The sequence below is a fragment of the Mytilus edulis genome, chromosome 8 (assembly GCF_963676685.1).
Source record: "Mytilus edulis chromosome 8, xbMytEdul2.2, whole genome shotgun sequence".
NCBI lineage: Eukaryota > Metazoa > Mollusca > Bivalvia > Mytilida > Mytilidae > Mytilus > Mytilus edulis.
In genome coordinates, this window is record NC_092351.1 from 9028148 (window position 1) to 9041524 (window position 13377).

Sequence of the window (13377 nt, forward strand, 5' to 3'; positions counted from 1 at the left end):
ATTAACGTACTGTACAGTATATACGAGGAATTCATAGTTGAGTTTAATTGTCCGATTTGCAGTGAAATTGCGCTATAACGATACATAAATTCATAATGGTGGTCTACAGTAGAACATTGTTGTCTGTGAACTTCTTCAGTAACTGTCTATGTCGTCTCATCATGTGTTTCGTTACTTAGATGGTCTACAGTAGTATTTTGTTGTGAACTTCTTCAGTAACTGTCTATGTCGTGTCATCATGTGTTTCGTTACTTAGATGGTCTACAGTAGTATTTTGTTGTGAACTTCTTCAGTAACTGTCTATGTCGTGTCATCATGTGTTTAGTTACTTAGATGGTCTACAGTAGTATATTGTTGTGAACTTCTTCAGTAACTGTCTATGTCGTGTCATCATGTGTTTCGTTACTTAGATGGTCTACAGTAGTATTTTGTTGTGAACTTCTTCAGTAACTGTCTATGTCGTGTCATCATGTGTTTAGTTACTTAGATCATGGAAGTATTACTTCCATGCTTAGATGGTCTACAGTAGTATTTTGTTGTGAACTTCTTCAGTAACTGTCTATGTCGTTTCATCATGTGTTTCGTTACTTAGATGGTCTACAGTAGTATATTGTTTTGAACCTCTTCAGTAACTGTCGTATGTCGTGTCATCATGTGTTTTGTTATTTAGATTGATTGTTGTTTGATTAAATTTAGTGGCAAATATTTCATGCATGTTCAGGACAAAAACATAATATCATAACTATGAATACAGTATGCATGGGAGGAGTCGAAGAATAAGAATGGAGAGCAAGAAATCTACAATGTCACTGGACAATAAGGATGTGCTGGATAGGGACCGACATTTTGCCATGCAACAGGACACCTACCCCATAGTTTTTAAAAGGGCCTGTGTACCTGTTGAAGGCATGGCACTTTCGTTTTTGGATAAAACGCCCCATTCCAATTCTACATCACTGCGTTTCTATATCAATCTAAAATTAGTTGTGTATATGTCTCTCGACAAATAATAGACAACGAGGAGCAAATGTGGAGAACTAAATTACTCATTTTAAATAGATTGTTTCTGTCAATCCCGCACAGCCAAATAAAAAAATACTTTAAAACAATACACACAACTACTACTAGGTCCTTGATCTGGATTCTACCGAGCTCTGACGAGACATAATGTATGTACAGAAACCCCTCCAGATGTCATACAGTACTTTATGATGTTGGGATGTACTCTCATGTGAGCCGTTTATGTGTTTTACTGAGCGGGCATCACTGATGAGTCTTTTGCAGACGAAACGTGCGTCTGGCGAAAGTGCAAAATTTTAGACCTGGTATCTATGATGATATAAAAAAGAAGATGTGGTATGATTGCCAATGAGACAATTCTCCAAAAGAGACCAAAATGACACAGAAATCAAGGATTTGTATAGTAAGAAGGATTGGAATCTCGTGGACTTTTGCATAGACTGTAGTATAATGTCTTATGCAGCGCGAGATTTACCCGTGATGCATCTAGAAAATGCTCAATGTGCCTTGATTAATGACGGGCATTTGCATCACCTAAACAAACTGACACCCGATATGCAAGTATTACAATCCATATCTATCAAATTTTATGCTTGAAATAAGAACTTTAAAATGGTTCTGGTGTAATTGATAACTTTTACGATCGCAGTAAGAGTACACGGCTCCATAGAATGAATTTGCATATTGACCGAAGTGACCTCACCCTATCCCGCCTATTGGGCGTCCTAACATCATTTTCTATTTTTATACTCCTTCCTCAAAAAACGGAAATGAGTGGTAAAATTTATATTTTACAAATAATGTCTTTAAAAAATAATCTGTTAATTACCAAACTACAATGCCGCCCTAAACACTAATATATATATCATGACACAAACACATCACCAACATTTTCAAATTTCAAATCTTTATCTTCCAGGAAGTTACCAATAGGCATGTTCAGTCCGTATTTGTAGTTTCTTGCAATGCTCTTGCAAACATATAAAATTGTCAAAGATTCCTGCAATCTAGCTGCGAACATCCCTTATATTCTGGTTTTTCTTGCAATCTTACTGCAAACATATTTGTTTCTGCAAACTTGCCGCAAGCTTGCTGCAAACATCTGCAAACATTATTCAAAGTGTTCCTGCAATCTTTTTGTTTGCAGCAGACCTGCAGCAAGTCTGCAGCACATCTGCTGTAAACATTTCATTTCTGTAAGGGCTTCCTAGTAAATCACGTTGTATACAAATGAATGTACTTTTTTGCTGACGTTAATACACCAACACAGCTCATCATGCTACTTTAATAATGCATAGGTAATGCTGTTTTTGTCTTCATTATAAATCATTGCCACCCGGCTTTATCATGCATGTAATTGTTATGGACTCCTTTCATCTCTATCTGTTTATACCACATATCCCATGCATTACAAGTTGAATTAATTATACAAGGCTACATATTTTTTTCCTGTAACGGCGTCAAATTATACATTAAAAAAGGCCTTGCAAGATGTTTTCCCGTAACGTCGTCAAAGAAAAAATAAAAATAGCCTTGCAAGGTATCTTCCTGCAAAGGCGTCAAATAAAAAAAAATAAAAAAAGTAAGACGCCAAGATGTAAAGCAAAAAACTACAATAGCAAAACCTGTACGTGCATTACAAATGTACATGAGCCTTTTGTTTTCTAGGCCCAATTTTGCTATTAACTTTACTTCAGTCAAGTCCAGTAAGAGTTTGATATATATAATATATGAAGAATATCTGTTATCCGAAATATGTGACATTTATTTCCTTTATTGTTAATTTTGGTGATGTTGTACTTTTTTAGACTGGTTTATGGCAAGCCGTTTTATTATTTATTCTTACTTCGAGATATCTCATAAACTTTATAAGATATCTTATCTCAGTAGTAATTGGGAATGCATTCAAACTAAACCAGATGCTCCACAGGGCGCAGCTTTATACGACCACAGAGGTTGAACCCTGAACGGTTTGGATAAGTATGGACACAACATTCAAGCTGGATTCAGCTCTAAATGTGATTAAATAGTTGACACAGCATAGGTTTCTGACACAGAATGAATGTGGTCTAATGAACTTAATTTTTTTTGCCTTCGAGCAATTCACTAGGATGTTGAATATTAATCCTCTCAAAAAAATGTTTGAAGAAATTTTCTTTTTATTTATGAAATCTGAAATGAGAAAAATTGAACCCCCCCCCCCCCATTTTTTTTTTCACATCCCCCTTTCCCTTATTACAAAACTGATCTCAATTCAAATTTCCTAATGGAGTTTGCAACAATAACGACTCATTTAAATACATCATAAAATATTAAAATATAAAAAAGTGCTTGTTATCACTGAAAGGTAAAGATTATTTTAATTTATCAGTTGGTTGTAAAAGTGAATATACATTGTATATTGTGTAAAACAATGATTTAAGTTAATTCAACTACTATTCTAGACAAAGAAAGATAACTCCAATTGAAAATTTCTTGCTATTACGCAATATTGTGCATTTGAAAATACTTGCTATTGCATGTAATACTGTGCAATTGAAGATTTCTTGCTATTGCGCAATACTACATGCAATTGAAAATTTCTTGCCATTGCGCAATACTGTGCAATTGAAGATTTCTTGCTATTGTTGAATACTGTGCAATTGAAAATTTCTTGCTTTTGCACAATACTTAATATAATAATTTTGGATCCTGATTTGGACCAACTTGAAAACTGGGCCCATAATCAACAAGAGCTGTCAAAATGACAGTAAACCGGATTCTTTAACATTTATTTGTGTTCTGGCATTGATCAATATTACAAGGACCTCCTGAATGGTAAAAGTCAAAATCGTCATTATTGAACTTGACCTCCATTTTGTTGTCAGTAACAACATATTAAAATTTTAAAAGGTTTGGTTGAACGGTTCATGAGTAAATGCACGGACACAACATTTTTTTAACTTTCAAGAACCGTAACTCCTGAACGGTAAAAGTCAACATTGTCATTATTGAACTTGACCTCCATTTTGTTGTCAGTAACAACATATTAAAATTTTAAAAGGTTTGGTTGACTGGTTCATGAGTAAATGCACGGACGAGACATTTTTTAAACTTTCAAGAACCGTAACTCCTGAACGGTATAAGTAAAAATCGTCATTATTGAACTTGACCTCCGTTATGTTGTCAGTAACAACATATTAAAATTTTAAAAGGTTTGGTTGAACGGTTCATGAGTAAATGCACGGACACAACATTTTTTAAACTTTCAAGAACCGTAACTCCTGAACGGTAAAAGTCAAAATTGTCATTATTGAACTTGACCTCAATTTTGTTGTCAGTAACAACATATTAAAATTTTAAAAGGTTTGGTTGAACGTTTCATGAGTAAATGCACGGACAACATTTGGTTGCCGCCCGCCCGCCGTACATCCCCATATCAATAATCGAAATTTTTGACACAAAAATCCGGTTAAAAATCTAAGTACATGTTTAGATTCAGCATACTAGTATCAAAGAAACCCAAGAATTCAATTTTTGTTAGTCTAATTTTGGACCCTTTGGACTTTAATGTAGACCAATTTGAAAACGGGACCAAAAATTAAGAATCTTCATACACAGTTAGATTTGGCATATCAAAGAACCCTAATTATTCAATTTTTGATGAAATCAAACAAAGTTTAATTTTGGACCCTTTGGGCCCCTAATTCCTAAAATGTTGGGACCAAAACTCCAAAAATCAATCCCAACCTTCCTTTTATGGTCATAAACCTTGTTTAATTTTCATAGATTTCTATTTAATTATACTAAAGTTATGGTGCAAAAACCAAGAAAAATGCTTATTTCGGCCCCTAATTCCTAAACTGTTGGGATCTCAACTCCCAAAATCAATCCCAACCTTCCTTTTGTGTTGATAAACCTTGTGTTTAAATTTCAATGATTTCTATTTACTTATACTAAAGTTATTGTGCAAAAACCAAGAATAATGCATTGCTTATCTGGGCCCTATAATTTCCACCTACAGTCCCACCTATTAAACCTTAGAAAGGATTGAATCAGGACCTATGGTTTCCACCTACAGTCTCTCCTATTAAGCATCAGTAGAGACCGACTCAGGACCTAATGTATCCTCCTTCCGTTCCAACTTATAAAAACAGTAGGGATCGAATCATGACCGATAGAACCCTCTTACAGTCCAACCTGATTAACATGAGTAAGGATCGAATCATGACCGATAGTATCCTCTTACAGTCCAACCTGATAAACATGATGAGGGATCCAATCATGACCTATAGTATTCTCTTACAGTCCCACCAAACAATCATGTCTTATGTTATCATCCTACAGTTCCACCTAATTAACATTAGTTGATTGTTGTATTATATATATGCAAACATACAACCACTTTCTATTTTTATAAAATTGAGAATGGAAATGGGGAATGTGTCAATAAGACAACAACCCGAACATAGGGCAGAAAACAGCCAAAGGCCACCAATAGGTCTTCAATGCAGCGAGAAACTCCCGCACCCAGAAGCATCCTTCAGCTGGCCCCGAAACAAATGTTCTACTAGTTCAGTGATAACAGACGGCATACTAAACTCCGAATTATACACAAGAAAATAAATTTAAATATCATACAAGACTAACAAAGGCTTTTGACTTGGGACTGTCGCAAAAATGCGGCGGGGTTAAACATGTTTTTGAGATCTCAACCCTACCCCAATACTTCTAGCCAATGTAGAAAAAACAAACGCACTACATTAGGTATAGTAAAACTCAGTTTAAGAGAAGTCCGTGTCCGATGTCAGAAAAGGTAACAAAAGACACTTAACAAAATGACAATAATACATAAATTAACAAAGGACTACTATAGTCGCCATCAGCTGAAATTTGTAGCGGTTTTCGGTAAAAAAAAAAAAAAATCTAAACTATCAACCACGTTCACTCGTGATATAGTTCTTCACATTCCATTCATAAATCGCCTAAAGAAAGACCACTACTGACCTACCTTGTAAGTGATTGCACTGTGATAATCCTGACTTTAATAAAGCAAATGATTAAATCCTGTTCTTTTAGAATAATAAGAAATAACAAAATATAGGACAAATTTAATTCCTAGATATTTGTTAAACAATACTTCCAAAATCAGTATACTGTATATAATTAACTTTTTATAGAAAATATACAGGGAATCTCATTCTTACAGTAAAAATTCCATATGAGTGACATTGACCAAAACTTTCAAAATCAATCCCAACCTCCCTTTTATTGTCATAAACCTTGTGTTTAAATTTCATACATTTCTATTTACTATAGTACTTAAACTAAAGTTATAGTGCGAAAACCAAAAGTATTCGGACGACGACGACAACGACGACGACGACGCCAACGTGATACCAATATACGACCAAACAATTTTCAATTTTTGCGGTCGTATAAAAACACTCATTTTATAAACATTTTTTGAGCCTAAAATGACTATATATGCAGATTTGAGGGTAAAATGTATGTATCATTACTGACAATAAGGGGTCTTATATTCAAATGAGGGTTCAACTCTTGAAAGGAGGTCTGCAAATTGAAGTTCCAGTCAAATTCATGGTTTATTATAAATTTCCCAATTTGATAAAAATGACGCATATTTTCCCAATAAAAATGGGTAGAGGTAGTTTTGAAAAAAAAGCCAACAATATCACTGTATTAGATACATTGTACATGTAAAACTAAAAAGACGTGGTATGATTGCTAATGAGACGACAAAATGACACAAAAATTAACATACATTAAAGTAAAGCTCCATTTTGATAATATGCTTGCACAAGTTTACGTGCTTTAAATAGGAGCATAAATAAGGCAAAATGCGTGCTCTTGAATCAGTCAAATCTGACAACGAAATAAAACCAATACCATGGTTGTATCCTTGTTACAGTCCAGACACGGTATTGGTCTCAGTGATTCTAATTTTGCTGACGTATATCCTTCAACTAATCATTGATTTTTAGGGACGTGTTTCCATTTTGACAAATATTATCACATTTTCCGTGATGAACTTATTTTTTCACATACCTCATATACGTCACAACCCAATTTCTTGGGACATTATATTACCAAAGTTCGGAATAAAAACATTAAGTGTAGAAAAATTTATTAAGAAAATAAAATAAACATAACTATATTTTGTAACAGTAACATTGGAATGATTAGTTAATCGTAATATACCACTAACATGTTCGAATTGTAATCGGTTTTAATTCATAAAACTATAAGAACAATCTGAGACTACTATAATACAGTGTTATAGTAGTCTCAGGAACAATTAAGTAGCTGGAATTATAAAATGTTTGCAAATTTCACGAATTAAAAATAAAATCAAACTAAGGTTAACCGTCATCAACTTGACTGCCGAAGTCTTTCGCTAGATAGCTGCCATGACTCTAACAAACATTTTAATTCTTCTGTCAAAACTGGTTCCCTCTGTTCTCCAGTAAGTTTCTCTATGATCAAGGCGGGAGAACAGCCTATCATTGTTTGTTTGACTATATTGACAGCACATACAAAGTCGTCCCTTGTCCTGATGAATTGTTGTTCTAGGTAGAAAGACCTGTCGTCCCAGTATACTAACTAAAAAAATATTAAACGTTACACACTAATATAACAGCATAATCTTATTTCTACTTTTTACCGCGATGACCGTCGTGAAGCTTAGCTGAATATTACAATAAAATTATATAATGCAGTTAAGACCAGACGCAACGTCAGATATTGCTACCATTTAGTGTAACAGAAAAATAACGTTAAATTAGAAACGCGCACTATCAAGTTTTTCCTGCTTTCTTTGTTGCCAATGGGTAAATTCAAAGTGTACCACACAAGTAGAAATGTCGAGAGACTCCGCTCCAATATGATTTTATAATTTACATAGGATATTTTAAAATTTTACTCCTACAGGCGCGTAGCTACGTTTACGTCAAAACGCCCGTGTGTACACTTGATTTTTGAAGTAGCACAAATGGAATTCCCTTATGACAAATACACCGGCAGAGAAAAGAAAATCTCAATATTATATATAAAAAAAAATGTAAAAAATACTATTTCTATCATCCAGTGAAAATACAGCATTATTACATAAGGTGGAATTCCATTTGTGACTTCTACTATATTTGCTAACAAATCTGATGGGGAAAAACAAAGAGCATTCGGTGGAATCAAACGAATATATCATGCTTACAAGGAGTATTTGCCAAAAATACTGGTTGAAGAAGGGGGGGGGGGGGATTCACTCGCCTAACGGATCCGAAAATTGTTAACCTCTGAACCGATATGTTTTGCAATTACCCCTTGTAATCATGATATATTTGTAAAATAAATATCATTATGGTCTGGATATTTGTTTGATCATAAACAAACTTCGGTCAAACTTCCGTAAAATTTCATGAAAACTTACCCACATACTGAACTAGATATTGACGAAATTGATAATTTCTATGTCACACGTTTGACAAAAATGCAAACCACATATCAAATCTCGGAAGATTATGAATTGCTTTAAACAAAAGGATTCACAGTAGATTCAGACTGTAACAGAACAAATATATAATATGATACCATTTGGTTGAAAAGTAAATTTCGTCACGTTTATTCGCAATTACAAGCCGTTGAAGTAGGAATTACAAGGCCAATGTGCTTTCAATCAGATCTTTTTATTTTATTTAGATTACAATAATTTTTTTTCTCTTCAAAAATCAAGTGTACGCACGGGCGTTTTGACGTAAACGTAGCTACGCGCCTGGGTCACTGTGTTAGAAAGAGTGACTGTTTTGTTTGAAGATATTAGTTTTACTGATTCTGTTCTGATTCGCTCTATCATACCTTTGTTTTGATCTTATAAATATCGAAGAGTTGTAAAGAACGTCTGTATCTAATATTATTCCCAGCATTGGACATGGTAGCTCCTAATTTCTGTACCACTTTCCATGCTTTACTCTGTATCCAAAACTTAAACCTAGCAAAGTCACAGTCTCGTAGATATCTAGCATTATTCATATGTATCATAAAATCAAGATCCGTTGTTAAACATATTCCTACAAAGAAAATAGGGCATCAATATTTTACAAAAAGATTCTACCTTTGTTGTACATTCGAGAAATTCTAGATCACAAATGTATTTTCCTGATTTTTTTTTCAAACGTCAGCTAGTGTTTGCTATTTTAAAAATATAGTTAGTGTTCAAAAGACCCTTCCACTGTTAGTTCGGCCTTAATAAAACAATTGTGGCCCTTAGAAATCGATGAATATCCAAAATTGTCAACCTCATTGAAATAACCTTCTCGTGTTGGCAATTTTGGATAATTTTCCTTTTCAACGGGCCATAATTGTATATTATTCTACTCTTTAAATTTCATAGTAACAATAAGAGAAGCATATCGTATTCTTTTAATATATATTACAATATTAGTATAAGGGTTTACTTTTACAAATTGCGACTTAGATGGAGAGTTGTCTCATTAGCACTCATTATTGTGAATCATGCCTCCTCTTCTTAATCTTTATTGACTGGCAAACACTAATTAGGGAGCTACCATTTGATTTTTATGGGGGGGGGGGGGCTAGGATGAAAAATTTTGTCCTGCATTTTTTTTAGCTGTAATCTCTGTCCTGCCTTTTTATTTTTCACTCTAATCGGTCCTGCCTTTTTTTTTTTATAGTTTGTCCTGACATTTTTTCTGCAAGTGTCACATCCTGCCTTTTTTTTACTTAAAACTCCTGTCCTGCCTATTTTTTTCAAATGTCATCCTAGCCCCCCCCCCCCCCCCCCCCCCCCCCCCCATAGAAATCAAATTGTAGCTCCCTAATATCATCTTCTTTCTTTCGGCGGCAACTATGTGTCCGTCTGCTATATATAATCATTATAATGTATAAAATCTTTATTTTTTTAAGCGTATATCTAAAAAATATTTTGCAGATACATGTACGGTGGCAGAATGCGGCCATGAAAGAAAAAAAAATATTTTGTTCCCTCAAGATACTATGTCGTTCCCTCAAGATGCTATGTCGTTCCCACAAGATAGTTATCTCGTTCTTTCAAGATGCTATGTCGTTCCCTCTACATGTACCACTCTGTAATGATGACATCTGTATTTTTTTTTAAATAACATTTAAAACAAACTTTACGAGACACAGCCGGTAATATATAATACGTAGTAAAAAAAATCAGGATATATCGTCTTGGTACCTGTTTTGACGCGGACCAGAAATGACGCACCAATTTAGTTTTGGGTTTTATATTTCTAAACAAAAGATGTGACGTCATCGATAATTACTATTCATAACATGATGGTGAAGGTCATATGACTACAACATAGATGCCTCAAACTCTGTCCAGAAATGTTATTATTGCTTGAATTAGTAAAGATAATGCAATTTCTGCCATTTTATTAAGGTCAAAAACAGTCTACCCTTCCCAGAATGATTATCAGTCCTAAATCCACTTTGGCCGGCAAAAGTATGTATGCACATGCTGCCCCAGTTTGTGTTTTTCAAATCATATGACTGTCATGTGACATGGTTTTACATTTAAGCGGGAATCACTGTAGAACAAATGATCGTCGCTTATATAATTTTCTGTTGTTTATCGATTTTTTTTCATTCATTGTACGAAGTATACATTGATAAATGTTTTAATGTCAATGTTGTTTTATGAATGCAATTACTTATTATTTTCAAGTATATGGAGTCATGTCTTCTTTGACTATTAATGACGTTAAAATACTAAATCCCTGTGATGTGTTTTAGTCGATTTTAGTCTCTGATGCATGATTTTTTATTATTAATTGGTTTTGGCTTTTAACTAGCTGTCAGTAACTGCGAGTACTCTCAAATCTTATTTTCTTGTTAATTCGACCTGTTGATACTGTTTATAATGCTTTTTTGTCATTTTTTATTTATACGGATCTTGTCTGTACACCAGCTTTGATTATTTGTTATATCTTCACTTATTCTTACAACATTTGTATAAACTTCAAGATTATAAAAAAACCGGTTTTTTTCTAAAGTGAACATTGATTGGTTAAATATTTCTCAGTCATGTCCTGTTTTTGAATTTGTTTGTTAGCTTTTTGGTCATGAATGTTTGTCTCTAATATTTAATTAACTGTGCATTTGTATTCAGATATCGCAGATCGAATTATTCGTTCATTGTTTAATCATACGTTTTTTGATTGAGTTAAGTCTGCCAATTGATATTTTATCGTATGTTTTTCTTTGTTGTGATGTTATGCTATTGTTTCAGAAAAAGGGAGAAGGTTTGGATCCATTAAAACGTTTAATCCCGCTGCAAATGTTTGCACCTGTCCTAAGTCAGGAATCTGATGTACAGTAGTTGTCGTTTGTTTATGTAATATATACGTGTTTCTCGTTTCTCGTTTTGTTTATATAGATTAGACCGTTGGTTTTCCCGTTTGAATGGTTTTACACTAGTAATTTTGGGGCCCTTTATAGCTTGTTGTTCGGTGTGAGCTAAGGCTCCGTGTTGAAGGCCGTACTTTAACCTATAATGGTTTACTTTTTAAATTGTTATTTGTATGGAGAGTTGTCTCATTGGCACTCACACCACATCTTCCTATATCTATATATGTCACTTTGATAAATTTTGAACAATTTTATATAAAATTTGAAATAAAATATAGGTTACAATTAAATTAATGAAAAAAATGGTGTTGCTATCAACATGATCATAAAAGTGACTGTAAATGTCAAAATTTGTTATTAAAATTAAATTTGTTGAATAGTGTTAACTTTAAATTATCCGGATTGAAGCAATTTTTCGAACATCAGGTACACTGCAAGTGGTTTTTACTGGTTTGTTTATAGTGCGTCATTACTGGTACCCATCAATGGCATCATAAGTTGACAGTCCGTTTGTAATGTTAGCAAACATGATTTTTATTGCTTTTACTGTTTCAAAAATCAACTGTTTAATGATTGAAATACATTAACAAGTGATCAATCTTTCATTCTATTCCGTGTTTCTTTTTCTTTTAAATGGTTAGATTAAATGCAGAGACAAACACAACGTTAGGTGCGTCATTACTGGTTCCTCGGGGATAGACTAGTCTTTCGCCTTTCAAGGCGTCATAATTATTTGACTAAGTGAAGACGAAAATTTACCATACAATGGACCATTCAATTTCCCTTTTGATACATGACAGAACTTAACCAACGAATAGCTACTGAAATACAGAACTATTCTAAATATAAATAACTGGACCCGGGAGTTTATCGTCAGTCGGTGAAGAATTTCTATCGTCACCGTAAGAAATGTCTGGATTATCTCCCGTTTAAAACTTAACTTACCATAAAAAATACTTTCTTCAAATAGTGAAGTCGACTTGGTAAACGTGTAAAAGGAACATGTGATTCCAAATCGAATGAAATACCAAACGTCAAAAAACACGAAACAGATACAGATGATCAACAAAAGTAACCACATGATTAGCGATCTTCCTTCTTTGTGAAAATAGAAAAATCGCCATATTTTTAAATTCCGGTCAGATTAAAAAGGCCCCACACAACGGGATAATGTTAATCTTTGAAAATGGATAATATATGTATGTAACAGATAATCATACAACTCGTGCGACAAGGATGTTCACAACTAGTTAGTCATATCATAGATATATAGAAATAGCCATATTTATTTTATATGATCAATATCTATGGTCATATGATGACCGGCGTCTTGTGAACTAGACGTCATTTAAACTTTTTACTTGAACTTATTGATTTTTCACATATATCTATATTCTTGCTTAAAAAATGTTTGTGTATTGACCCCCGTTTTATTTTCTATTTTAGCAAAAATTAAAAGACATCAGCAGACATTTTCAATATTTCTGACTATAGTTGTATCAGAGACATATAATACATTGTATTATATGTCTCTGGTTATATTAATTATAGTAGTTTTTCAGTCTTCTCACTCAATCACAGGCCCAGCAGCCGAGGCACGTAAAATTGTTTGCAAACCTGTAATATCATCTCTACAGGCCATCAGAATCTTGCTAAAAAAATCCAAAAATCATAAGCTATGGCGGCTTGAAGTTTTTAAAGTTTATCATTGTGAAGACTGCATATGGCTTATTAAACTAAGCTTCTGAATAATCTGAGTTCACCCCCGTCTTTCTTTTTTATGTAGATTTTTTCCGTCTTGTTTGTCTTCCGTCGCTTATGTTGTTTTTTTTGTCATTGTGCTGTCATTTTTTCATCGATTTATGAGTTTTGAATTTTGCTATGGTATCTGCCGACTCAACTTCCGAACCAAGGTTGTCGGCTCTCCGGACATTCCCGAAGTCGCTTCGGTCCTTGCTTGGAAGTTAC

At 33.8% G+C, this 13377-nt stretch overlaps 1 protein-coding gene across 1 annotated transcript; it reads right to left on the reverse strand.

Moving 5' to 3' along the window:
• Positions 1-7130: 7130 nt before the first annotated feature.
• Positions 7131-12529, reverse strand: LOC139484728 (protein THEM6-like). Its single transcript, XM_071268622.1, has 3 exons — positions 12355-12529; positions 8872-9083; positions 7131-7623 (listed from the first exon to the last, which is right to left on the reverse strand). Exons 1-3 carry the CDS (start codon positions 12488-12490, stop codon positions 7393-7395), a joined length of 579 nt encoding a protein of 192 aa, XP_071124723.1. The 5' UTR covers positions 12491-12529; the 3' UTR covers positions 7131-7392.
• Between the last annotated feature and the right edge of the window lie 848 nt (positions 12530-13377).